The sequence below is a fragment of the Fusarium oxysporum genome, chromosome 15 (genome assembly GCF_000149955.1).
Source record: "Fusarium oxysporum f. sp. lycopersici 4287 chromosome 15, whole genome shotgun sequence".
In the NCBI taxonomy this organism is placed as follows: domain Eukaryota; kingdom Fungi; phylum Ascomycota; class Sordariomycetes; order Hypocreales; family Nectriaceae; genus Fusarium; species Fusarium oxysporum.
The window spans coordinates 1,480,923-1,508,497 of NC_031000.1; the positions used below are offsets into that span (position 1 = coordinate 1,480,923).

The window sequence follows — 27,575 nt, forward strand, 5'->3', positions numbered from 1 at the left end:
ACTGCGTACTGGGCCTCGAGCTTGTCGATGGGATATCTTCTCAGCTGATGATTTGGCTCTTAATGACTGGAGCTCTTTCATTGTTCAGCACATCAGACGAAGTATGGATAAGGGACGGTCTGCGAAAGCAGGCTGATAAATGCTGGGTAAGTAGTTGGAAAGAAATGCAAGACATTTTGAAGTCGTTTATGTGGATTACCTTGCTGGACCAACAGCCAGGCAAGTTTATTTATGATATGACTTATCTAGAAAAAGGCTTGGAATAGAAAATTCAATAAAATTAAGGCAAGGCACGCTTTAAGCTGTTAGTGAAAGGCTCCCTTTAGACTGTTTAGGCTAATAAAAGCTGACAAACGTGATCCGATCCTCAGACGCTGTCACTGGATCGATAGTCTAGACACATTGGCGGACAGAGTTTCCTGAATTAATTGTTTCAGCTGATCTAAACTCGCAGGGGCCTATTGGCTTAACATTCGGTTGACAACAGAGCAACGCTGAGATTTTTTGTCTTGTAAAACTGCGAGCCGTGACAGGTCACACAGGTCATTACCTGGGGTCTGTCCTTCCAGAAATGGCGTACTGCTCCTGGAAAGAGTCAAGAGGATACCCTAGCTCGTTAGTTACTGCGGCAAGACTCCCTAGGCTATACTCTTATATATAGCCAACTTTATAACGTGGTTGATAAGCGAGTGTCCCAGACAAGCGAGTATCCCAGTATACTGTGCACTTAAAAACAACCTATCCTATAGTTATTTACTTCCCAAATAAAATAACGTAACGTTACATGATAAGCAGAACTTATCGTGGGGTCGTTTTGCGGAGTAATTTCGGGAAATCGTATGTGATTACACAACTACCATCTGATAAGTGCCCGGCGCCGCGCACGCGAATATCTCGACGGTTAGGAGCCAAATCGATGCAATTCCAGGGCTGGAGGACTGCTACGCTCTGGCGGTCCGTTTGGTTCAAGAGCGATGCTATATAGATGAGCGGGCGCTGAGATATTTGCATGTGCAGCGGCTGGGGGGCCAGGCTTCGCTGCAAGGACTACGACATAGCAATGCGCTGATCCTGCTGCTCCTTAATATTTTTAAAAAAAAAAAAAGAAAAAAAAGAATTAATAAAAGAATACGCCTTCTAGATAGATAGATAGATACAGACTAGTTATTGCTATAAATATATAAAGATCCTACCTAACGGCCAGCTTACCGTCGACGAGGGGCGGTCCGCCTCCTCCCTAGCCGAGCCCAGCGCCCCCGATGGCCCTGGCCCCGAGTCGGCCTTGGTCCCGGGCCTGGGTCATCGGGCACGGGGTTCCCTACCTGTACCCGTATCCGGCCCTGACCCTGGCCCCGCCGGCGGCGCTGTTTGAGCTTGTCGACGAGCCGGTTCAAGCTCCGGCCGGCGCGTAAGAGCTCGTCCCAGGTCACCTTCCGGCGACAGAACTGCACCCTGATCCCGTTCCCCGGGCGCCAGCGGCTTCCCCACGTCTCTTCTAGCACCCGTATGGCCGGCTGACCTGCAATCCCTTCCTTCCATTCCTTCCAGACATCCCGCACTGTAAAGACCTTGGCCAGGGCTGCAACGACGGGCATACCTGGTACTGGAGGCTCTGGAGCCGGAGCCGGAGCCGGAGCCGTATTGAAGTTCAAGGTAGGGGCTGTCGACGGCGGCGCCGGCGCCAGCGACACTGCTGGCCCGGCTCTAAAGTGGCCGGTAAAGGTGACATGGACCTTGCCTTGGAGGAGGGCATCGAGGCCGTCCTGAATTCCTTCTAGCCGGGCCTCTAGCCGGATGGCCAGCCGCTGGCTATTCTGTAAGACGGCCTCGCGTGTGCTCTCTAACACACCGCTAAGCTCTGGCAGCGCGCGTTGTACGAGCAGGCTTAACGGCTCCGTAGCCCCTACTGCGTCAGAGCGAACGGCGACGGCGAACTCATCCCATTCGGGCCCGTTAAAAGGGGCGTAGGCGAAGAAGGGTAGCGACAAATAGCGAGGCTGTAATACAGCCAGGTCCTGTAACAGTACTATGCGCAGGCGCCGCATAAGCTTAAGGAAGCCGTCGGCGGCTAGGTCGTCGTCGTCGAGGCCACCTTCTGCCCAGCATTGCCGGCGCGCGCGAGCCTCAAAGCGAGGCTCCCACTCCTCGATCCACGGCCAGAGCTGCTTTTGTAAGACGTACGGGGGCTCGTGGGCCGCACGCGCGAGGAAGTAGTCCCCGGGTGACGCCGAGAAGCCGGCGACAATACGCATGAACTGGCGCGGTAGATGCGTAAGATAGGCCTGGCAGAGCACGCTCTGGTTCCAGCGGCCAGCCTGCGAGATCTGGGCGAGCGACGTGCCGTGGGTCTCCGCGTCCTGGGCGCCTACCCTGCACGGGAGGTGCATCTTCTTTGACGCCATAAGGCCAAACTCTCCCCTGTAAAAATTCTTTCTTGGCACGCACTGTTAGTGCCGTGTTAGGAGCGGGATTTTCTGCAGGCCACGCGACCACACAAAACTGCGGGGATGCTATCGGCTCCCTAACAGCAGTTTTCAGAGAAGGAATTTTGGAGAGTTCGCCTTCTCTGACAACACCTTTGTCGGATCTAATGGCGGCACCTCAGAACCAGAACGCCTTAGATATCGGAGGACGATGCCCATGGCATCGGTAGCGACATCCTCCCGATCAACGACGCCGATTGCGATGGGTTTTTCTCCTTTGAAGGCAAGCCGCACCGTCGGCCTCTGATTCCTTCCCGAGGTTTTTCCCTGCCGCCGCGACAGTCGACTACGAGCTACAACTTGGTTACTGGAGATTGTGGACTGCGTCGGCAGATGTAGTGATGCGCGAGAGAATTCTGGTCGGTGGAAAAAGTTCGACAATAGATTGCCCCCGAACCCGCTGACGGGTGACGGGCTTGAGAAATACAGCACCTTTTGTGCCATTGGTATGCTGGATGGTGAAGGAAGCGGGGTTTCCCTGTACCTAGCTAGCTCAGCACGTCTTTTGCTCCAGTAGGAGATCTGGCTTCGTTACAGCCACCCAGACGAAAAATATACAAACAAACAAACAAAAAAACAAACAAAGACGCCATAAGGCCACAACTCTCCCCTGTAAAAATTCTTTCTTGCCACGCATGGTTAGTGCCGTGTTGGGAGCGGGATTTTCTGCAGGCAACCCGACCCGATACTAGTCCTGGCGGCGCCGGAAGGACGGGGACGGCTCGCCGGCGATGTGCCAGCGCCAGAAGAAGAGCTGTGCTAAGGCCCCTTGCGTACAGAACAAGGGATCCTTATGCCGGAGGGCACCCATGAACTCTTTCTTTTACACTGTATAAATAAAGGAGTTTTTTTAAAAAGTCTATAAAAATATATTATATAGCTTTTTATATAACGTACATGATAAGCAAGTGGGCCATCCAAGTAAGTGGGCCAAAAATCCCTCACCTTGCAACATTTCTATCTGATCAGATAATTCTCAACCACCAAGCATGTCGAACTCTTCTACTGAGGCTAGAATACTTCTTGCACTTCAGGCCCTTCAAAATAACCCCAAACTAAGTGTCCGACGCGCTGCAGATACATATGAAGTTCCTCGCAATACCTTACGTCGCCGCCAGAATGGCATTCAATCACGACGCGATACTACCCAGAAATCACGCAGACTATCTAATCTAGAAGAAGAAATAGTAGTTCACTTTATTCTCGACCTAGATTCGCGAGGGTTTCCTCCGCGACATTCTTTTATTGAAGAAATGGCCAATTCTCTCCTCGCTGACCGCAAGGCGCCACCCGTCGGCAAGCGCTGGGCTCATAACTTCGTTAAACGACAACCAGAGCTCAAGACGCATTTCTTTCGTAAATATGACTACCAGAGGGCCAAATGCGAAGATCCAACTATTATTCGCAACTGGTTTAAGCTCGTACAGAACACAATCGCGAAGTATGGTATCCAATCAGAGGATATCTGGAACTTTGATGAGACTGGCTTTATGATGGGTGTTATCTCAAGCGGCATGGTCGTCACAGGTTCAGAAAGGCTTGGAAGACCAAAATCAGTGCAGCCTGGGAATCGTGAATGGATTACAGTCATTCAAGCGATTAATGCGGAAGGCTGGGCGATCGAGCCGTTTATCATTGGAGCGGGCCAATATCACCTTGCCAACTGGCATGAAGAACCTACCCTCCCAAACGGCTGGGTTATTGCAACGAGCCAAAATGGCTGGACAAATAATGAACTAGGCTTTGAGTGGCTAAAGCACTTCAACCGATGCACAACTGACCGATCAGTTGGTTCTTATCGTCTTCTGATCCTTGATGGCCACGAAAGTCACCACTCCGTCGCTTTTGAGAAATATTGCCAGGAGAATAATATCATCACGCTCTGTATTCCGGCTCATGCGTCTCATCTACTTCAGCCTCTTGATATCGGGTGCTTTGGGCCACTAAAGAAGGCATATGGTCGAGAAATAGAGCATCTGATCAGATGCTCTATAACCTATATTTCGAAAACTGAGTTCTTTCCCGCCTTCCACGCCGCCTTCCAAGCCACTATAACCGAAAAGAATATCAGAGGGGCTTTTAGAGGAGCTGGCCTTGTTCCTTTTGACCCTGAAAGTGTGATCTCAAAGCTTGATGTTCAGCTACGGACTCCAACACCTCCCGTGGAGGAGGCCAGCCAGGCTCAGCCTTGGACTTCAAAGACACCAAAGACAGTTCTCGAGGCCGAATCTCAGTCTGAATACCTGTATAGGCGAATCAGAAGGCATCAAAGTAGCTCCCCAGAGTCAATACTAGGAGCTCTGAAGTCACTTGCAAAGGGAACAAAGGCAATAATGCATGAGAATGCCTTATTGACGGCTGAGCTTAGAGAAGTTCGAGAGGCAAATGAGATTCTAAGCCGGCGCCGAAGGGCAAAAAGAATCCGACTACAGAAAGGAGGAATGATGACTGTAGGAGAAGCAAGAGATTTAATTGATCAGATGGATGTTGATATGCAGGTAGTGGCCGAATCGTCGAGGAGTGGTGGTCAAGGAAGGTCGGCGCGACCGGGGGTTCGGCGCTGTGGTATATGCGGCAAGACGGGACATAATGCAAGAACATGTCAGGAGGATATTAAGGTATCTGGAGTAGGGGATAGTAAGTAATTTTAAATTGATTAGCTAGTTTGTGGTGTTTTTGTTGTAATATTTAGTTTGAAGGCTAAGAAAAGTGGCTCACATACTTGTCTGGCTCACATACTAGTGATTCACGTTAAGCTATTTAAATAATCTAAACGCATTAACACACATATGACGTATACCCTAGCACCTACCTGCTAAGGCATAGAGACCCAACGAGTTAGAAAGTTCTATTACTATTATCTTCTCGTAAGTATCAATCCAGAAGTCGAGATATCTATATCATAAAAATACCACTTAAAAATACCCAAACTGATTATGTCGCGGTTACTGGAACGAGCGAAACGACCCTATAGCTCTAACACACCTGATAGGCCAAGTTATTCCATAACAGATCACTCGAAATCATCGCCGCTACAGCTAAGCAACTAGCCTTATAACGGAGTAGAAGCTATATGCTTGGCTAATGATAAGGGTTCCCTCTATGGAGCTCCGCCGAAACTGAGACCTAGCTGCAGATCATCCTTCATAGGCTAACGTTATAAAAAATATATTTATATTATATACTTAGGCCTTTATATAACTATACTAATATAAGTTTACTAAAGTTATATAGTTCTTTCTTCTAGTCCCTTAAGGATCTAGACTAAGGAAATTAAATAAATAATAGTAATAAATATTATTTAACGTGTTTTATAAGCGAGTGAGCCATATAAGCGAGTGAGCCATATAAGCGAGTGAGCCATATAAGCGAGTGAGCCAAAAATCCCTCACCTTACATCATCACCATTCAATTTAATATTTCTTAACAACCCAATATGTCAGAGTCTTTATATGAGGCTAGGATCCTTCTTGCCCTTCAGACCCTTCAAAATAACCCGAAATTAAGTACCCGAAAGGCAGCAACCATATATCAAGTCAATCGCTACACCTTAGGTCGCTGCCAGAAGGGAATTCAATCAACGCGTAATACCACTACAAAGTCACGGAATCTATCTGATCTGGAGGAGCAGATAATAGTTCAATTTGTCCTTAACCTAGATTCGCGAGGATTTCCCCCGCGGCGCGATTTTGTAGAAAGAATGGCTAATTCTTTCCTTGCCGACCGCGACGCATCACCAGTTGGCAAGCTCTGGGTTCATAACTTTATCCAGCGACAACCACAGCTTATAACGCGTCGATTTCGGAGATATAACTATCAGAGAGCCAAATGTAATAATCCGACTATTATTCGTAACTGGTTTCGCCTCGTAGAGAATACAATCGCGAAATACGGTATCCGATTAGATGATATGTGGAATTTTGATGAGACCGGCTTTATGATGGGTATGATTGAGCCCGGAATGGTTATCACCAGTGCAGAAAGGCCAGGGATGCCAAAAAAAAGTACAGCCTGGAAATCGTGAATGGATTACTGCGATCGAGGCGATCAATGCAGAAGGTCAATCGATCCCGCCGTTTATCATTGGTTCAGGCCAATATCACCTTGCCAATTGGTATCGCGAATGCGATCTACCCGGCGATTGGGTTACTGCATTGAGCGAAAATGGATGGACTAATAACCAACTAGGTCTTGACTGGCTTAGGCACTTTGATCGGTCAACAACTAACCAATCAACTGGTCCCTATCGCCTTCTGATCCTTGATGGTCATGAAAGCCATCACTCGGCCGAATTTATGAGATACTGTGAGGAAAAGAAGATTATCACGCTCTGTATGCCTCCTCATTCCTCTCATTTACTCCAGCCTCTCGATGTCGGCTGCTTTGGACCGCTGAAAAAGGCCTATGGGCGAGAAATAGAGCATCTGATCAGGTGCTCTATAACCCATATATCCAAGACCGAGTTCTTTCCCGCCTTTTATGCCGCCCACCGAGCTACTATTACAGAAAGCAATATCCGGGGAGGTTTTAGAGGAGCCGGGCTTGCTCCCCTTAACCCAGAAAATGTCATCTCAAAGCTTGATGTGCAGTTACGGACCCCGACGCCTCCTGCAGAGGTCACGGCACCTTCGACCCCCTGGGCTTCAAGGACCCCAAAGACAGTACTAGAGGCCCAATCGCATTCCAAATATCTACAGGCACGGATTATCAATCATAAGAGCAGCTCCCCAGAGTCAATTATTCAGGCTGTTAAGTATTTTGAGAAGGGAAATAGTATCCTTATACATGAGGTGGCCTTACTAAAGGATAGGGTTCAACAACTTGAACAAGAGAATAAGATAATAGGCAGGCGCCGGAGGGGGAAAAGGACCAGACTACAGAGAGGAGGGCCTTTAACTATAGAAGAGGCATCACAAGTAATTGATCAGATGGATGTTGATACGCAGGTAGCGGCCGAGTCGTCGAGAAGTGGTGGTCGCAGAGGGTCGAAGGGACGGAGGGTTATGCATTGTGGCAAATGCGACATGGCCGGGCATAACGCAAGGACCTGTCAGGAGGAAATTGAGGTCAATATGGAAGAATATAGCGATTAGTTTTAATTAATCTAATAGGTTGTGGTGTTTTTAGGAGTAATTTTATTATGTAGGTGATAAAAAGTGGCTCACTCGCTTATATGGCTCACTCGCTTATATGGCTCACTCGCTTATATGGCTCACTCGCTTATAAAACATGTTAGCTCTAACGTCCTTGATAAGCGAGTGCCACAGACAAGCGAATGCAACACTTATACTGTACAGCTAAAAGCAAAAATATTAGATTTTCTAAAACTAACTACGCAATTAATAAGAATTTACAAAAAATGATTTTAGATTTATTAGGGAAAAAGTCATATGATTTTCTTTTTATTAAATTTTTAGTTAATCTTTTAAGCCATTTTTATCAAACATTAGCAAAAAATACAGTGTGAATAAGCTTTTTTATAATAACTCTATAAATAAAAATAAATAAAATTTGGTAAAAATCTCCTATATAATTTCCTATCTGATTAATCATCTACTCAAATTTTAGATATTTTAAGCTTAGTTTTGGTTTTTAATAACTCTCGTATAATCGCAATTTAAGGTGTAAAATGTAATGTGGCATTCACCTGTCTGTGGCACTCGCTTATCAAGTACGTTATAGTTAAACTATTAAACTTAAAAGGGTTAGCTGACAGAAATATAATGTATTTCTATCAGAGAAAATATAGGGCGAAGATACTAAACGGTAATTAATTAAAAACAGGGAAACACAATGCGTTTCTGCTGATAATTCTTAAGTAGGGTCTAAAGGAGTAGCGGGAATCTAACGATCAAGTCGTCTGTCTGTTACTGGAAAGAGGAGCCCATGTGAACGCGCAGAACAAACCCTACGGCAACGCTCTACAGGCCGCTATCTTACACAAAGAGGAATATATTGCCATGATGCTCTTGAAAGCAGGTGCACGCAGACGATCAGCTCTTTTCTCCTACTTTGTTTTTGCTGTGCGAGCCCCCATTCCCTATGTTTTTCTATGCGCGCTAAGCAATGGGCCTCTCTTGGCCGGGTTGGCCTTCTTACTCAATCGAGTCTTTTCGGGTAATTGGGATATGCGGCTCGAGGTTTTTGTTGCCTTACTTCTCTGGTTTATGCTTTATTCCTCCGGATTGAGTCTGTATATCGCTGTTAACGCACGCTCGAGGAATCAGATGGTGTCATCTCTTGAACTTTACAACACGTTGGCGGATTCAATGAAAGAAATACTGGAACCGTCCTATTTTGAAACATCTTAATCATATGTTGTCACATCTACAGCTGCCTATTGTTTTCACCGAGATCCCTTTCATTTCAAACTCTATCGCTTTTTCCGATGCCTTGGGCTGTTGGTCCCTCATTGACGCTCTTTTCAACCCAGGATATCCTAGCTTTCAGATATGAAGTGTATCTAGATTCATCTATGAAAGGCAGGTCTTGGACAGTATATTAGATAGAAATCAAGAGCTTCTAGATACGTATATCTAATGCCCCATTCTCAATAGATGCGGTCATGATTGTAGAGTTCACACTTACCAAGCAACTGTAAGAGGCAAGGATAAACACGCAATGGGAAAGTGTATAATTGGCAAATTACGAGGGGCAATTGGTACAGTAGCTCGAATTTGATTTCGGTAATCTCAGGTCGTCTTATCTTGCAACTAAAGGTTTGCCTCGTCCGGGTATACCAGTACCGCCCGAAGCCGCAAGCTGCAACCCCAAATCCAGAACAAATGCAAATAATACCGTCAAATTACTATACTAAATAATATATTTTACAGACAGTAAAATAAAACTAAGATAATAATTAACCTTTAATACAATAAATAAAATAGAGGCCGTGTTCCAGGTTCAGCATACAATTTAATCAATACCTCGCGTTTGTGATCCACCAGTGGACGGTCGCTCTATCGTCAGTATCCTCCTTAGTGTTGCGGACATAGTCCACATGCTCCCACTTCTGATCAGGTGGTACGACAAAGGACCCAGATTTCTTGCCATCCAAGTCGGTTGTCATTTCACTGTCGCCCTCGTACAAATTCATAGTATAGCCAACCTTCAGAGAGCCGTCGGGAAGAAGGTTTAGCCCCGTGTAGACGTGAACGCGGATTTCTCCGCCAGCACTGGCAAGGAAGAAGTCGGTGTATGAGTTTCCCCTCCAGTCGCCTAGAGTGTATGTTCGAGGGCGCTGATCTCTCTTGAAGTAGTCGTCAGACCAGGGCGACTCGTCGTCCCTGATCAGGACGAATGTATCGAGTTCGATCCGGCGCAAGGGGCCGGCACGCCTCTCAATTCCAGGCGAGGGGGCGTTTTCTTGACCGCTGTGGGAGGCAAGCGAGTGGACAGGGGTAGCCACGGTGAGCATGGCCTGCACAAGGCCGAAGATGAATATGAAGAGACGCTTCATCTTATATCAAGGCGTGGAAGGCTGCTTTGTTGGGGTTGGAGTGGCATGCAAAAGAAAGACTGAGAATTCAACTTGTGTATTCAGGCTGGTGTCTTTTATTTATATTTTTTTCTTGAACGGTAAAAGTCCACCTAGCGTCTGCGTACAGAGAGCTATTGGGTAGCAGTAAATACGATGGCCAGCTCTGACCAATCTATATGCATGTGACGGATCAACCAACGTTCTGGTCAGCCCACAGCCATCCCTATTGTATGTACGGAGTAGGAGGTGGCAATCTCGTCAATGACAACTAAAAGTATTTCTATATATAAATATATACTGTATATAAGAAGGATGTACACTGAAAAGCAATTTCTTTATATTTATACCTTAAAATACAGTCTCTTAACTAAACTTTTAAACATCTAATATAAGCTAACAAATAACTAAAACCTATATAATGTATTATTTTAGGATTTATCTTAATTAAAAAGACTTTTTAAAGCTATATACTGTATAATAGCTTTATTCTGTTAAAGCTCACTAAGTGCCTTCAACATTGAATGCGTTGGATATGCGGTGTTTGGAAATTGCCGTTCGTGGACGGACACTTTGCTTGTTTATCCGTTCGGAGACGGGGCCGGACTATGTCTCGTAATTTGATAAAGAAAATAGCAAGCTTATGAAGCTTCAGTCTTCTGCACACAGCGGGGGTGATATAAGGCGCAGCTGGAAACAAAGAGAACTGTAGGAACGCTTTGTTAGGGCTGTTCTAATTACGGCAGCGATATTCAGTTGGATTAAGGTGCTGGATCGAATGGCGCCGTCTCCAAGACCCATCGGAAGGGATGGCTGAACTACTTGCGATAACTGGACATACACCAGACCTCTGCTAAGAATCGACGCATATGCTGGCTCCGTGTGATGGCATGTTGATCGAGGCCGCGATAGCATCTGGTGAGAGCGATGCTCCCCGGTAATAATACCACCGCGTGCTCAGTGGGACTGGTAGACGCCTGCGATAACTGCAGATTAAACATAAGGCATAAGCGACCGACCTTCGTCTCCCTTCGGGGAGAAAAAGGCAGCCTGAAACGAGAAATCCCAGATACACCTTTCTAGCTGGCTTTCGCTAGCCCTTACTTATGTCATTCCCCCGCATTATTAGGCTGGTTCGAGCGCTGACGCCAATTTGGTGGTGGCAATGTCCCAGCTGCACAAAGCCTGTTTAGTGTAGTAGTAAAAGCAGGGGTCGAAACAGCCTCTCAGCGAATGTTGTACTGTACAATACATTGCGAGGTCGATTGCCGCAACGGTTGGCGAACGGAGGAGGTGACCTCATTCAAATGTCATCGTGTCTCACTATTCGTATTGCAGAAGACGTGGCATCAATGGCGTCTGGGAAGCGTTGACACGCGTGACATTGCACAGCCCCTGACTGCATGGCGTTCTCTTGTGTGCCTGGATAGTACCTCCGTCAATATTCGGAAGACGAAGGCCAGCAAAGATGCAGCCAGGTACACCAATTAACCTCTCCTGCTTCCTTACAGTCGAGAAGCATTTCACTCATTAAAGAATTTTGGCTTAAAATCTGGACTTAATGTTCCTATAGCTGAGATGGGTTGCAGATTGTCCTGGGAGAATCCCGAATAAAGGCGGCGATGTCGTTGTTAGCAACTGTGGAATGACAAAAGAGAGCATTTATATTTAGGGCAACAAACTTGTGACGGGATGTAAGTGCCTCTTTTAGTCATATTCGTACTCTGGTGGTGGCCTCAATTCGAGCGGCGTATTATGTGCTCGTTCGATGACGCCATGGCTGAAACTTGAAACACCTCATATTCGACCTTGACCTGCAACTCCTTCATCAAAAGCTACATTTCTATTGCTACGAGACTTACATAAGGTAGCAAAAGCCCATTGAATCTGTCTGGCATTATCTTTCGTTTCTCCTGCAAATCAGAAAGCCGTCGAAACACACTGCACCCTATCTCAACACCCGAACCTCACAATTACTTTCAACATGGACTCTGAAGAACAAATCCGAGACGAATTATTCCCCAGTGAAACTTCCGCGGTTTTGCTAGGAATTCTTATTCCACCTCTCTTGATACTCTGGATCTCTAGTCTGTACCTTGTCCGGCGTGAAGATGACCCAGCACGAATGGCCTTTATGTATATGAAAATTGTTTTCCCAATGGCCCTCCTGTGCGTTACGTCTTCCTTGCATGAGTCAAACACAATGTACTAGTTACTAACTCTTATAGCGCACTGACGCTTCGCTTCATCCATGTCATGGCGATGAACAAGATACTCGTGTCTCACGTCTCGGATGAGACCCCTCTGGATGAATTCCTGCACTGCATGGTCCACGTCATCAATCGCCTCGATGCTCTGTCCGCGACATTGCTCGACGTCACTGATGTCTTCCTGATCATCACACTATTTGAGCTCGGTAATGGTTTCCTAATATACTTAACGGCCAAAAGATCAAGCTTTTACCTTGTTGTACGGTATGCGATTCTTGTTCCATCTACAGCTGTTCTCTACCATGACATTACCACCTTTATCCGGGGCCATTCTATCTGGATAAAGTCCTTATTGATGGACGAGGACAGCGAACAACGAATTTTGAAAGATCTTGAAGAGGGGGGTGAATGGGATACATCACTCCTGATTTTGTGGGGGGTTGCCTCTTTAGTCTTGCTTGCATATGCATGCTTTATTTCTAACAGGGCCAGAGACAAGCCTCTAATTTTTGATGTAAGTCTGATTTCATATCCCTCCCTTCCATCCTCCTTCATTTTTCGTACCGGCCTGCTTCCCCCTTCGGCAAAGTGAAAGAGTGAAAACTAAATGATATCGCAACAGTCCACTATGATCTTTCTGGGAGTCACGGTTCTGAACCTCCTTAATCCAGGGAGACAGCTCCTAATGATTATCTTGGATCTGAACCAAGATGGACGGAATATCGCAAGGGAGTATTTTTACCTCATCGATAATATCCTTGACCACTGGGTGCGCTTCTTTATTATCGCGCTTATATTTGTCCTAGGCTTGCGGAAAGATAATGGGCTGTGGACTACACCATCACGTCTTCCTGGTGACCTGGTGCCGGCGATGAATGTAATTAAGGGTTGATCTCAGTACCGCTTTAAAGAACTATAGGCATAAAGGAAATAGATGGGCCATTCTGAGGACGGAAATAGGGATAAGATGTTACTACTCACCGGGGGGGGGCCATAAGAATGCTGCCAACCATATCTCCCTACTCTTCTATTCCTAATTGTCGTGTACCCCTAATTGCCGCGTACCCCTGTTCACTTCTCAAGTAACTATCTATCTCCGGTTTATTCCCATGTAATCCATACTATGGCGACTTATTTATGCCATTTCGATCGACGGTCTGCGCCCATGTCACATACGCGTGTGAACGCGTACTTGACCTTTCATACATTATCCACCCTCTTTACTGTAATTTCAATCCGAGGTTTCTTTCCAACGATCTTTACAAGCTCATGTCATCGAGCGGCTAGTAGATTATGGGGCGGGACAAATTGCAAAACAGCAGCTAGATCAATAAAGTGGTCTTGAAAAAAAATACTGTAATTGAGTTCTCCATGTCTGTCTTTCATGGTTTCTACTCTAGAATACTAGATGGTAACGGGGCCCGTTACGGATTTGAGGCCAATCAAAACTATTTAATTCGACAAGGGCTCCTCAAACTCGTAACGAACCCCGTTACTGTCCAGGTCGTGTTCACAAAAACGCGGAACAGGGCCTGCTTCATAACATGGTGATCCGTGCCATCCTCGCTGAGTTCATTACTTGTAGGCAAGAGCCAATGATAGGTAACTAAAATTATTAGTTGATTTGACTTTAAGTCTAATCTCTCCTCGACTGTTGCATATTATACTTATATTTGATGGATTAATAATTAGATTTATAGCATTTCTCTTCTCTAAGTATTTTACCTTCTCAATATTTCTACTCAACTGCATTCAAAAAACCGCCTTTATTAACAAAATATCATACCAACTCAAGTTCAGCCGCTCCCCGTGTCAGTAACATCAATCGCGTGGGGGACTGGCTCAGTATACCCGGCAAGGCTGGGCAACTGACCGGTCTAGCACCAAGACAACCAACTTCATTCACAAGAGATTGCACTTTCCTGATTCGATGCCGTATGAAAGTTTGATGTTTCGGTTATTGGTAATAGTCCCACTGCCGATATCGGACAAAACCGCTGTTGATGTGAACTGGAGCTGAGTTGTTGTACATTTTAGAAATAGTACAACTTGCCAGACATGCCAACTTCGACGGCCAAACGTGAGAGGTAGGCGCCGGATGAGCTCATGGGGATCTACATTGGAGGACACAGCCAGGGATGTAGTCGCAGCTTTCGCCAATGACGTTTCTGATGTCCGAGGTAGTAAAGCAGCGATCATAGATGTTATTGCCGGAGCTTGTAATGGCTACGGGAAGGGGGATCTAGCACAGTGACTTGAAACAATAGCAGAATGTGCTTCACCAATTTTCACCACTTCCGGCCGCAAATCAAATTGCACGATTGACTTGGACTAGTGGCATGTGAACGATAACTTTACTTTTTAGGTAGCTGCCACTTATCTAATATTCAAGTTTGTTTTTGCGCATCATTTATTGGTGTTATTTTAGTGCAGTACCGCATGATAATCACCTAGGGCTAGACGCTCAAATCCTTCATAAGATGTTGCATTTAACAGGACGTTGTGGGTTCATTGTAGATTGTATGAACGTCACTACTATTATAAAGCATGCTATCCAGGTTGTGTGTCTTATTAGCATAGAAATATAGGTATGTAGGCAAATAACTGACTAATATTTGACTCTATCCTTAACATAGATATATGGATTGAGAGAACGCTGCTGAAGTTATTGAGGATCGTTCTGAACTTCGATGTTGGCGAAAAGTCGATCGCAAATGCATTCTGGTGTTGAATATGCTAACTCGTATTATGCCTATGCTTAGAATTTCCTAGGACTGGTAGGATGGGCATCGGAGCTATGGCTCTCGAGCGTCCTATAGTAATATTTCCTGAACGAGGCTGCTTATGCATGTTTATAAACTTATCGAAATATCTGGTTATATTGATAATTACCCGGACTTGTTCCCCTCTAGTAACAAATTACCCCTGTTCTCCCACTCAGCAAGGCATGCCACTGATAGCATCGTCTGCGGGTAGTCCGTGCCAAGTACTCGTTTTCTTATAACTACACAGTTCCGCATGAGGGCTAGAGCATCTCCAGTCCGGCCACTCACTTTCCAGGTAATAGCTAATTTATGCATACTCGTCAGTGTATCGGGATGCTCTTCTCCCAATGTCCTCTTCCTCATTGCTACTACTCCTGTTAACAGCTCTTCTGCCTCCTTCCATCGTCCCTGATTACTGTATAGTAATGCTAGGTTGGCCATGGTTGTTAGCGTATCAGGATGCTCTTCTCCTAGCATTTTAGTCCTTGTTTTCACCGCCTTCTTGTTTAAACTTTCTGCCATCTTGAACTTGCCGCTAGTCGACATATACTCTGCGCAATTTGTCAGCAAATGGGCCCAGTCTAGCAGCCCTTCAGCTGGCGGTTCCTCCCTAAACGTCGGTTCAATGTGAGGAAGTAAGACCTGACAGGTAGGCCAGGTCTCGAACGTGCCATCTGGAAAGAGTGTGGACATAGAGTGCAGAAACAGCTGCCTCCATCGTCCTTCGTTACCCGTCGTAGATATCCAAAATCGTGTGCAGAATTGTACCAAATCATGCATGTCATATGAATCCCCAGTTGCTGTTACAGACACAAGCGAGTAGCCGAGGAGTATATCAAGATCATCTTCAAAATTCTCACTCGCAGCATCTCTGTTGGCGTGGTCCGTCAGGTCGGTGGCATAGTCATGGAGAATAAATTCAGGGATTCCCTGTGGATTAAAGAAGCTCATAAAGGAAAGCAGTTTCACGGCAGATGGTCTCTCACGGCGTATCTGCTCAAGCGTGACTTGCCATGTTACCACGACTGAATTAGAGGCCGATTCATCTCGTCGAAGATCTCCTGCATCTTTGTTGAGGAGACTGCCCTTTTTCTTGTCACTCTCTTGGAAGGTATCTAGATATGTCTTTACTGACACACGGGGAGCGCGGCGGTTGATGTAGGCAGCTGCTTGAGTGATGGCCAGCGGAATACGATCTAGAGCACGAAGAAGATCTGTAGCAGCATTCCCGTCGAAGTCACCATCGAGCTTGTTCTGGAGAAGCTGAAGGCCTTGGACGTCATCCATGGTCGGGACACTGTAGATAGCTTTATAGCTTCCTGTCAACCTTTCAGCAGCGTCCATGCTACGTGATGTAATGAGAATAGTTCCATTGCGGCTTTTCGGTAGATATGCCGCTAGTAGCTGCTGATCGGTCCTCGCAATGGTGTTCTCGTTCGCAAGTCCCGTCACTGCCTTGGTTCCGCTGTTATGGACGGGATAAAAGAGGTTGACGTCATCGGCATTATCCAGGATCATCAGCCAAGAGCCAGCTTCCTCTGTCTGCAGCCAGTCACGAATGAGCCTAAGCACATCCATATCAGGATCATTTCGCCGTGGCAACTGTAGCCTCTCTGCAATGGCCCGGTATGCCTCCTCAAATCTCGGCTTCGAACTCGCGTACACCCAGTAGACACTAGTCTGGGGTGATTCACTGTGGATGTGATGGGCAAACTGGATAGCAGCCTGTGATTTGCTTTAGTCTGTCAGCAAAGGCCGTCTTCGAAACTGGATTATGTTTGCCATAGGCCATACCCAAATCCACCCATGCCTACAAGCGCTATGCGACTGGCGGAGCCCGTGTATTGGCTCTGAAGCCATGCAGTAATATCCGGTCGATCGACGAAGTCGGGGTCTCGGTCGAATGGAACGTTGAAGCAAGGTATGTGGGCGGCTGGTCTATCTCTGCAGGATTGGAGTGAGACATCATCGAACTTTTGTTGGATGTCAAGCAAGATTGTACTGCGACGGCGTCAGTTGGTTCTGTCGATGTTCTGGGCCGTACGCTAACGCACGTTTGGTCGATTTGCAGACTTAACATAATGGTTTGCTTGTAGTGTTCTAAGTTGACAACAATTCCCCTAACCTCTTTGCTATCGAAAGGCCACTTAAGAGCACGGAGTCCGAGTCGGCGCATCGTCTTACTGGCTTTACCTGGATCCAGCCTGTTCTGCATTTGGATCAACTCTGACTTACAGCCATCAAGAGAATCGATCAATTCTCGTGATATCGTAAGCGCTTGATTATTTGGGCCGTATAAAACACGATGGACTCCTCGGAGGCATGCATCTAGGTCCTTCAAGTGGCTCTGGAGGTGTTCGATGTCCGCCTTGGCGTTTCCGACTGCAGTCGAGTATTGGAAGCAGAGCGTCGCGACTTTAGCGGATAAATCAACAATGGCGATGACACTTGCAGCGAGTCCAACCGCCTCGGCCATGGTAATCGGTGTTTTTTTTTTTTTTTTGGCGCTTGGGAAAGATGTTTTCGAATTAAGCTCTCCAAACCGGTAGCTCTAGAATGGGGTTTTCAATAGCGGAGGGGCTTCCGTCAGCAGGTGTCACAGTGGATGTATGCCTAACCGAGGCTGTGGCGTGGCGGAGCAAGTCGCTCAGCTCCTGTGACAGCCCGCTGCCTGCCGTCACGTTCAGCCAAGTCAGGCAGTCACCGGAGGAAAGTACAAAAATAAATCTCTAAGAGTATATCCGTGGCCAAAGCTTCCACTGCCGTTACGCGAATCGGCCAATACCAATATGGACTTGTGTATGTATATTTCTTTTCGTCCGGGGGACCGTAGGCCCCAAAAAGTCTCTTAATGGAGCACAGGACGTGCTGAGCTAAACTATCTACAATCGCTGCCGTGCTGATTCTCGCTCGGATCATCTGCAAGGCCTCTTGGATCGGAGCCGTATACATGCTCGAGCGTTTTCTGTACTCATTACCTCCAAGAGGCACCTCTCTACTCGTAGCCAGCTCTACAGTAGTTGTCGGTGAAGCACGTCCCACGGACATCAATACAGTTGATCTCAGCAGAGCTTCCCTCCAGCAACGCTTCTATCTAGTTCATCCAGCGTATCATCGGCACAAAGGCACATTACTCTCAAGAGGGCATCCCGTCAGCGGGAACATATCCCTCTCCAGCCTAGAATTCTCTTGCATAGATAGATCAAGTAGCTTTCCATACCCTGGGGCAGGAAGTCCATGATCCTTAAGATCGCCAGTAGCTGCAACCCTAGGACTATGCATCCTTGGGGAAACCCCTTGCAGGGGAAAAACCCAAGACGGCCAGAACGCTGCTCTGTAGACGAGGCAACCGCCCCGTTCCATGGTCTCCAGGTAAGCTCTGTACCGTTTCAACCCAGCGGTTTTTGTCACGTGGTCTCAACCAGTGAGACAAATTGTCGAAGCCTGGCGGTGTTCCAGGCAGCAGCCGAGGCTGCAAAGAAGAAGAGGTTCTCTGGGCAGTATGCGACTGCAGAGATCGGTCAAGCAGCTTCCGAGCTGCAAAAAGGGCAGCGAACCATGTAGGGTCCGTGCGTCAAGGTCGAGGGCACCAGGGGGCCCAGAAAGTCGAGCAGCCGGCGGCTGCTGGTGTTGTTCGGGCAGCTAAAGCTGCAGTAGTCGGTCGAGGCAGCGTTGAACTGCAGGCGAAAGTGAGAGTGAGGGTGCGATGACCCTCGATGTCAAGCAGCAGGATGCTGCGAATGTCGTCTGGGCAGCCGAGGCTGCAGAAGTCGGTCGTACGGGAAGTCGAGGGGCACAGAGCCCGGAATGTCGCAGGCTCGCGAAGCCGAAATGTCGAGGTGAGAAGAAGTCGCAAATACCACATATGAAATGGCGCTCGGGGGCGGTGTCAAGAGCTCGCGAATCTTAGTGTCGTTGGACACTCGTCACGAAGAAAGGTCAACTCTCTGAATCCCTTTCTTCAGGCAGCTGTTAGGGTCCCGTTAGCCCCACAGTTGCTTTTATTGCCATTTTGGCCTGCAAAAATTCTTCGCCCTAGCAGAGCGCTAACAGCGGGTGCCAAGGAAAAACTTTTACAGGTGAGAGTTGAATATGGACTTGTGAGCTTATAAGATTGGTAGCTGTAGGGTATATTCTTATTTCCTTGAATGGTTGTCGGGCGACAAAGTGACAAGGTGACAAAGTAACTTAACGTGCACTAGTCTGCCGCAGCCAATAACTGCGTGTTTTTGACTTGCATGTTCAGCAGTGGCTGTAGGCCATCGGTTTTATCACGCTCAGCTTGAACTGCGGACGTCGAATGAAGGTGCTTCAGAAAGGCGCTAATATTACATGATGGCTAACAGAGTTTGGAGATTGAAGCTGTACTTTTATCCCATCAAATTCGATTGCAATGGAGAACTTTGAATTCGACCCTAATGACTAAATGACCAAATCAACTCTACTAGAGTTGATTTTATTGACCCACTTTAAACCTAGTAGAGTTGATTATTGGCAGGGTGTAGAGTTAATTTGACATTATTCTATATACAGGAATAGTAGTGCTAATCAGAGCAGAGGTTTACCCTAGAACGCAGGGTTGAAAGCCACTCCACTCAATCCACTAGCAGCTCAAGTGGAGTGGGTAGATCATAATCCACTGAATATCTCAGCATAGTGGATCCACTGTAAGTTATCGTGGATTGGGTGGATTGGGTGGATTGGCAAGTGCCTCTATTCTTGATGCCATGATGGTGACGCTATTCCCGAAGCCATTGCCCATGTAGGTCCCTTATTCCAACTTCCGAGTGAGACCTTATCCCCAACGGGCTCCCATCTCGTCTTGAACGCCCACCACCTGAGTGAGCCACTTTGTTGCCCATCCTTCAAGCTGTTGATCCGACATCTGAGCTAATTCGAGGTTGACTTTTTCTTCGTCTACCGAGATAAAGAAGGGATCTAATTCATGAATAATACCCGCCCTCAGCCATGAACGCAATACCTGGCACATCCCGATAATCTGGGCTTCAAGTTGGTGGCGGAGAGGGTTCACCATCCGACCTGCTGCTGAGAAAAGACGCTCACACTCAGCAGACATTTGTTGTATCGTGAGAAAATCAAGCGCCATTCGCGATAAGTTTGGATACTTGAATCGCTTCTCGTGCCAGTAAGCGAGAGGATCGTTGATGGAGCCATCACCACTTTCGCAGTGCGTAATCCAATGCAGGTATTCGTCTTCGCCTGGCGTGAGGCCATCATGACCTGCTTCTGGCGCTGTGTAGCGGTTTCGTTTAAGGTATTCCTGAAACGGATTGTCCGAAGTCTTCCGCTGCTTGGGAACTGGCTCAACGGCTGACGGCTCCTGTCCAGGCAACGTGGCCTCCCGATACTCAAAACGCCAGACATCGTGAACCATGTTTTTCGCCTCGTCAATCCACTCAGGGCGATCAGTCCAGTTGCATTCAAACCATTTCCATCGGTATGCCGGATGGAGCGCCAGGCCAGTGTAGTAGATGGGCGTCTCACTCAATATCTCATAGTACTCATTCAACTTCTGCCAGCCTAAATTGATGTTGATCCTGAAGTGTTCAGTATCAGGGAAGTCCTTCGCGATGTCCTTAAAACGTTCAAGTTGCTCGAGAAGAAATTCAAAGCCTTGAATAACGTCCCAAATATTACCATATGACCCAGTCCACCCACGCTTCCGCTTGCGGATCTGGCCGTCGCCTTCTATCATTTTGATCATGGCTTCGTAGTAACTAAGTATTTGCGCAAATATTTCGACCACCTCCCAGTCCTTGTCGGATAGCTGGTTCTCTGGCTGGCAAATAAAGGGCAATGTGAGTGGCTTCTTAGGACCGCCCCTCTTGGCCTTGTTCTGCTGTTCGAAGTCGATTCGATGGTGGGCAATGAGTCGTTCGATATAGTCGCGAAGCAGTAGAGCTCGTCGTATCATGTATAACTGTGACAGCCACCTCGTATCGTTGTCCAAAATAACATCCAATGGCTTCCTGGCGTTGAGTTTTGGGTCAGATGACTTGTTGAAGGCTTCTTGTTGAATATTGCGAAGCATGCCAGTCAACAAGTCAGATCTGTGGATAGCTACCACAAGATTGTGCAGTTTGCCTGCTGGTCCCTTCTTGCGCCAAATCAAATGTTCTGCTTCAGTAAGAGGCTCTGCCCCTGATACCCGCCGCTCAAAAGCGTCAGCATCGTGCCCAAATAGAATGGCTTTGGCGGAGAGGTTCAAGGTATGCCCAAAACAGCGTCCTCGCCTGGAGGCCCCAACGAAGCCGAGCTCTCCACCAATAATCTCCATGGCATTGTTTTTCGCGTTGTCGAGCGTGAAATAGCCAATCTTGTCTTGGATCTGATACGATTCAATTACGTCGAGGATTTCTGCGGCGATATTAGGCCCAGTGTGCCTGGCGCTAACTTCGGGGAGCCCAAGCGTAATCTTGCAAGGCTTATTGTTTTCGTCCCTAAAGAAGCAACAGATACCATATAGGGCGTATCGGTTTCCAGACCGCCAGCCGTCGAAGGAGATGTGGATAAGTCCAGGCGCCTTGCCCAAGACCTCTATCACCTTCTGCTTATGTTGTTCGAATGCAGCGACGATCTTTTCTCGAACAGTTGTGTGGGTAATATTGGCTTTACGTGCCGAAACTGACGGGTTCAAGTTATCGAAGATAGCATGGAGTTCTGCCTCCTCGGCAATTGAAAATGAGTGATTCTTGGCCACGATCCAATCGATCAGAAGCCTCCGGAAGTGTTCCTTGTCGAAGCGTTTGATGAAGTCATTCGCAATCGCTTGTTCTCGGGGGTCGTGTAGATCGAGCTTCATGGATTCAGCGAGAGTCCGCTGCCCCGGGGGCTTTCTGCCCTTAGAATTCGCCTTCTTTTCAGCAGTTCCTTGGGTCATTCCAGGCGGAGCGCGGATCCCGTGGTCGTTGAACAGATGATTGTACGCGTTATGAATACCATCAGCTTCGAAATGTCGTGGATGTGGATTATTCTTATGAATGCACGCTCGGCATATCCATCTGCGGGCGTCTTCCTTTTGGATGTCATATCCAAATTGCCAGGCCCAGCAACGCGTCTCCCTGGCTCGCTCAGAGAACGCCCAGCCTGGGAAATGCCTCCAGAGCGTACGTTCGTACTGTTCATCGCTTGCGGAAGAGGTCCTCAGAGTCGAGACAGGGGTCGAGGTTGAACGGGTAGGATACGGCGTCGGGCAGGGTGTTGATTCGGCAGCGGACCCGAAGCCGCTGTCGGAAATGTCGAAGCAGGAATCAGGCGAGGTCATGGTAAAATAATCTCTTTGTCATGTCGAAATCGCAAAACATGGTGCAGGTGATGGGTCAACAACAGGTCGTCAGGTCAGCGCGAATGACGCGTCCAACGCGACCAGTTGGCACAATATGCCCTTATCCTGCAGATGTTTCAGATACTTGCCTTTCGAGCCAATTTGATGTGGACGAGCACGTAGCGAGTGCCATATTGGGGTCGGGTATTAGATAAGTCCCTAACATCCTTCACATCACGAGCTTGACGCGATTAGTATCGCTTGCAATTTTTCGCGCAGTATTGAGATATTGAGGGATCTGGACGCGTTTTTTGAATCAGCTTGCCGGCAGTTATTTAATGGTATAATTGTTGTATTATAAATCCAAAGTATGGACAGTCGAACTTGATATTTGCCGTATATGTTGTTGAGGAAAATGTACACTTATTGATGGCCCTCATAACGATATGCGCTCACGAGCAAATCTTAAGTATATCCATCGAGATTTACGTCATCCCAATGAGAAAGCATAGGACATTTGAATAGTGTTTCCTATATTGTATGTATTCTAAAATTGCGCTGTTCAGAAGCTTCATGGTGTTTTTGACATAGGGTAGCAATATTGCAAAAGTTATGGGGCACACCAGCCTCTGCTAGAGGTATTCTGCCAAAATACATGGGCCCCCTTAACTACCCCCACTTCTAATCCACCCAAATCCACCCAATCCATCCACGACATCGCCGAGTGGATTCGGTGGATTAGCCAATCCACTGGGGTTTTGCTAGTGGAGTGGACAGTGGAATCCACGAGTGGATCCACTACGTGGATTGGGTGGAGTGGCTTTCAACCCTGATCAGGAGGCATGGCCGGCCGTTACCTCCCTTCGCCATTGAAATCCTCCCTTTCAATGTCTAGTGTGTATCAAAAGAATGAGCGTGGGCAGACGCCAGTGCTAAAGATACTCCCAGGGGTAAAGAAGTGGCGAATGAAAGCGTTTTGCTTGGCCTGTGATGTGTAGGGCTGCTGGAGTCCAGGAGACGGTGGTAGCTACCGGCCATTGGTGACTCGGAATTACGTTGCTTCTCGTTTTTGAGCCGCCCGCGTAGTTGCTTCACAAGCAGCTTTTTTGTGTCGGCCCCTTCCGGACTGGTTTGGTGGTTAAGAGGGGCTTCCCTTCTTTACCCCTTTAAAACCTGTTCAGGGGGTTGCACGTCATGCGCGGCCCCTGATTGGCTAGTTGCATTGGAGTCGAAGAGATCAAGGCGGGGCCTTCGGGGGCTGAATAATTAATTCAACGTCCCCCAACGTTTCTCCTTGGCATTTCCGCTGTGGAAGCACTAAGTCAGGTCCAGTCGTGTGGCAAGCCCAAGCTATTGATTATCTAACCTAATCAAGCTTCGTATTCAGTGTTTGGTGGTCACTAAGTTACCCGTAGCTTAGCTATTCACCGGTGTGGCATTTGTATTGAATGAATCCCTTTTGATGCCGAACGAATATCATCTGACCAGCGCAATTTAGACTCCAGCCCGTGGCGCAAAATGTGAAATGACCTATTCTCTCGGCCAATAGAAACAAGCGTAACCATGCTAATGCTGAGACATTTGGACTGTCCTATTTGTCGAACACTTGTTCTTTATCGTTGTATCACGAATGGAAATAGCGCATGACTGCCTAGCAAGAAGTGGCTGCTACTAATTTAACAGATTATATTAAATATAGAGTTAATTGCTGATATTTCAATAGTAAATTGGATGGCGGTGACATCATAGTGGCGGGGATGTGGCTTTTTTGTATCAAACTGCAGCCAAGGTCCCAACCAGGTTGATATAAACCTGCTTCTATGGCTGAAGGGTTACAAGTTTTTCTACTGCCTCTGTACTTGAACTCTACTGTCTTTCATATTTAGACTACTACCGCTGTCTCTAGTTACTCCCTGCATTATGTTGTACAAACCTTTTGCCTTGGTAGGGCTCCTCCTCCCGAGCCTAGGCCTCGCAGATACCTTCGACGCATGCTCCACTTCTGAGATCACCACATGCAACTGCCCAACCACTCCGGTCAAGAGATTCCAGTCCCGAGACTTCACCTTCCCCGAGCATCTCTTCCCTCGCACGGCCAATTCCTGCTCCGGCGATACACCTCCTTGCTGCGTGGAGAAGGGCCCTGGACCAGTGCAGGTCTCACCTTCTACCAGCAAAACGAACCTTCAATGCGGCTCCAAGTTTGGTGACGATCAGCTGGATGTCACAGATGGCGTCGCTTACACGATCGAGGACTGTCCTGCATCGGGGCCATACTCTGGGGAGAAGTGTCTGCACATAGCGATCACCACTGTTGCCGCGGCTACTATTTCAGACATACATCTCCAAGTCGACGACGACCCCATCACGCTGAACACTAAGCTTGGCAAATGGCCCTTCAACAGTTACTGCACACTCAGCCCTACCGAGTGTTGGGTTCCTTTTGATGCCATTATCGACACATTTGAGAACCCATCTGTGTCCTCGCTGTGTGACACGGCCGTCTACGTTGCTGTTGGCATCAGCGTTTCCAGCAAACGCTGTGCCTCTGGTGCAACCTGTTTTAACCAAGGCACTGCCATTGGCTCTGGCAACTGGTTCATGTACTTTACACTGGACCTCGAGTGCCCTGAGATTTGCCTGCGCAAGTGCTGCTGTCCCGCCCTCCCGCCACCTCCCCCGGAGACCAAGTCCTGTTCCATTGGCACTGCCTTTGGCTATGGCGACGGATCCAAGAACCTGAATGGAGACTCCGTCGGTCCTGCTTTGGGTGGTAGTGGCTGCAACCGTTGGGGCTCGTACTTTACTCCCAGCAAGGCTACGTTGACCGCAGGCATCAGTGGTTCATTGATTGTCGGCGCCGGCCAAAACGACATCTCTAAGGGCACCAAGGCAGGAACCTGGTCAGCCAGCCTGTCCGGATCTCAGGTAAACGTCCAATACAACCTGTATGATGATGATACCAACGGACACTTTGATCTCGCCGAGGTACATGTGTATGCTTCGTGCTCGGCGCCGACGAAGTGCGCACCCGGTGATTACACGTATGTGTTCCCTTCGGGCACTCTAACAGGAAGCTCGGATGCCACGTACAGCACCTCCATCCAAGTTGATGGTACTTGCTCATCGTACTATCTTATCTTGCACGCCAAGGTCAATGAGGTATTCCCGAAGAGTGCCACTTGTCCCGAGGAGGCGACGTAAACGAATTGGGACAAGACACGAGCTGGCTATAGCACTTACGGTATATAAGTTAGTTTCTGGCTTGTCTTTGCATAATTTGATTACGCATCGCAAAGGGCCCCGTTCAGGCAGAATGAGCATGGGTTAAGGTCAGAGGCATTAGTTTTTATCAGATACGGAGAGGTGGTGTGTAATAAGATAATATACAATACCCTCCTAGATATTAACTAACTCTTCGCTTTAATTGTTTCACATCTAATAGTGACCCGCATAAGTAGTATTCAAAGGCTACATGGTTTGTGGTTACCATCCAGGACCACCTAATGGATAACCAAAATTTCGCTCCGCCCACATAAAATCCAAATTTTGATGCGTGCACAAAACACCAGGTCATCAATTAAAAAGCGAAGCTTTGGAGAGAAACTCTATAAAATTGATCAAATTTTACTCTCTGCGTGGTTTTTTTGACCTCCCGACCGCTCCGTGTGCGCTGGCAGTGCTTTGTTACGACCATAAAGTCATCACTTTCGTCCTCTGATCTGACACCCACCTCAATCACCGACTCGACCTCCTCATCCACATCCACCTCTATTTCTGCCTCTTTTGAGTCAGGAAGAGCTTCTACAGCCGATAGATTCTCCGCCACAGCCATGAATCGTCGGTTGGGGTTTAGTACTGCCTTTCTTTTCTTCCCTCGCCGCACCTGGGTCATCTGCTCCTCGAGGCCAGTAATCCGCGCATTCTGAACGGCCACCTTCATTTCTAGAACTTCCAACCCCTTTGCAATCTTACTGTACTTCTGCCTGGTTGGGCGACTGCGGTATTTGGCCAAATCTCTCACCTGGCGGCTCGTTTTCGGCGTATCATCTGAGTGCAACTGAGGAGGGCTCGGAGTCTTGAACTCTTCCACCACTTTTTCTTTGGCCGGTTGAATTTCAGGATGTGTTAGAGCCTTATGACGATTTATTGGCCAATTTCCAGTAAATCTCCAGCCGGATAAGATAATCTGCTTCCTCATGCCCGCCTCTCTGGTTTTCGCGTATGCCCGAATAAAGTTGACTTTGTCAACCGGCGCAGAATCGGTCAAACTAGCCAGCTTTTGGAGTCCTTTCCCATACGCACATTTGATGACATTAAAAATTCCATTGTCTAACGGTTGTAAACCATGGGAACAATGTGCTGGTAAGTAACAGCAGTAGACGTTGTTCAGAAAGCACGTAGCCATCCACTCATCCTGAATGCTCGTCAGCGATCTTATAGCGGGAGACTTTGCGGTGAAAACCCCGAAAGATTCACCTGTGCATGGCTTCCGTGACCGTCAAGGATAATGAGTCTCGCATCCGATGCATCACGAGGCTCTGTTTGAGGTAGATAGACGTCTTTCAACCACTCGAGAGCTATATGGTTGTCGGTCCAGCCGTTCGGTGATGTGATGTAGTGCCAGTCCGCTATCAATTCGAATTCGTTAAGAAACCACTGCTTCTGTAGCTTCTTTCCTTTCAAGATAATTCCCGGTTTTAAAGCGCGACCGGTTGCGGTGACAGCCTCAATAAACGAGGCCCAAGTGCGCGACTGGACGCCTTTTAACATCGCCTTCTTCTTCGGGTCAGAGCTCCCGATTACGAGGCTGTCCAGGCCTCATGGACAACCAATTAGTTATAACCTATGGAAACACATAGAGTACTTGTAGAAGGCTTACCGAAACCCGCCATTATGCCGCCCTCGTCCACGTTAACCGTGTTCTCAGGCTTGATCCAGCCGTATTCCGTCTCCCGAATATCGAAGTACCAATTGACCGCCTTCGGAGTAAATCCGTCGAATCTGGCGGCTTCCTGGCGTTTTCCACGCTTGGTAGATAGTTGTAGGTGACGCTTCACAAACCTGGTGGCCCAGTGCTTGCCCAGGGGCTTGTTATCGCCTTGTTGTTTGAGGATGGCCTCGACACACGCACGGAGCTGGCTGTGCGAGAGAGCATAACCCAGAGACTCTTGTCGCAACACCCAACGAAGGAGGGTCTCCTCTCGGCTCTTTGAAATACGCTGGTGGGCCTGGATCCGTTCATTCCTGCTCGCTTGACCGGAAAGTCTCCCAGAAAGGGTCAACCGAGGTACTCCACGTTTCTGGGCCGCCCCCATCTGTGACAGGCCTCTATCAGTAATATCGAGTAAAGCA

At 47.7% G+C, this 27,575-nt stretch overlaps 5 protein-coding genes across 5 annotated transcripts; 2 read left to right on the forward strand and 3 right to left on the reverse strand.

The window, feature by feature from the left end:
* Positions 1-1,117: 1,117 nt before the first annotated feature.
* On the reverse strand, positions 1,118-2,432 carry FOXG_14439 (uncharacterized protein). Its single transcript, XM_018394496.1, has one exon. It carries the CDS (start codon positions 2,400-2,402, stop codon positions 1,206-1,208), a length of 1,197 nt encoding a protein of 398 aa, XP_018254663.1. The 5' UTR covers positions 2,403-2,432; the 3' UTR covers positions 1,118-1,205.
* A 6,970-nt stretch (positions 2,433-9,402) lies between these two features.
* On the reverse strand, positions 9,403-9,942 carry FOXG_14440 (uncharacterized protein; the record flags this gene model as incomplete). Its single annotated transcript, XM_018394497.1, has 1 exon — positions 9,403-9,942. One exon carries the CDS (start codon positions 9,940-9,942, stop codon positions 9,403-9,405), a length of 540 nt encoding a protein of 179 aa, XP_018254664.1.
* A 2,002-nt stretch (positions 9,943-11,944) lies between these two features.
* FOXG_14441 (uncharacterized protein) lies at positions 11,945-13,062 on the forward strand (the record flags this gene model as incomplete). Its single annotated transcript, XM_018394498.1, has 3 exons — positions 11,945-12,129; positions 12,189-12,684; positions 12,793-13,062. 3 exons carry the CDS (start codon positions 11,945-11,947, stop codon positions 13,060-13,062), a joined length of 951 nt encoding a protein of 316 aa, XP_018254665.1.
* A 1,996-nt stretch (positions 13,063-15,058) lies between these two features.
* On the reverse strand, positions 15,059-17,411 carry FOXG_14442 (uncharacterized protein; the record flags this gene model as incomplete). Its single annotated transcript, XM_018394499.1, has 3 exons — positions 15,059-16,670; positions 16,730-16,936; positions 16,990-17,411. 3 exons carry the CDS (start codon positions 17,409-17,411, stop codon positions 15,059-15,061), a joined length of 2,241 nt encoding a protein of 746 aa, XP_018254666.1.
* Positions 17,412-24,140: 6,729 nt separating this feature from the next.
* FOXG_14443 (uncharacterized protein) lies at positions 24,141-25,424 on the forward strand (the record flags this gene model as incomplete). Its single annotated transcript, XM_018394500.1, has 1 exon — positions 24,141-25,424. One exon carries the CDS (start codon positions 24,141-24,143, stop codon positions 25,422-25,424), a length of 1,284 nt encoding a protein of 427 aa, XP_018254667.1.
* Positions 25,425-27,575: the final 2,151 nt, after the last annotated feature.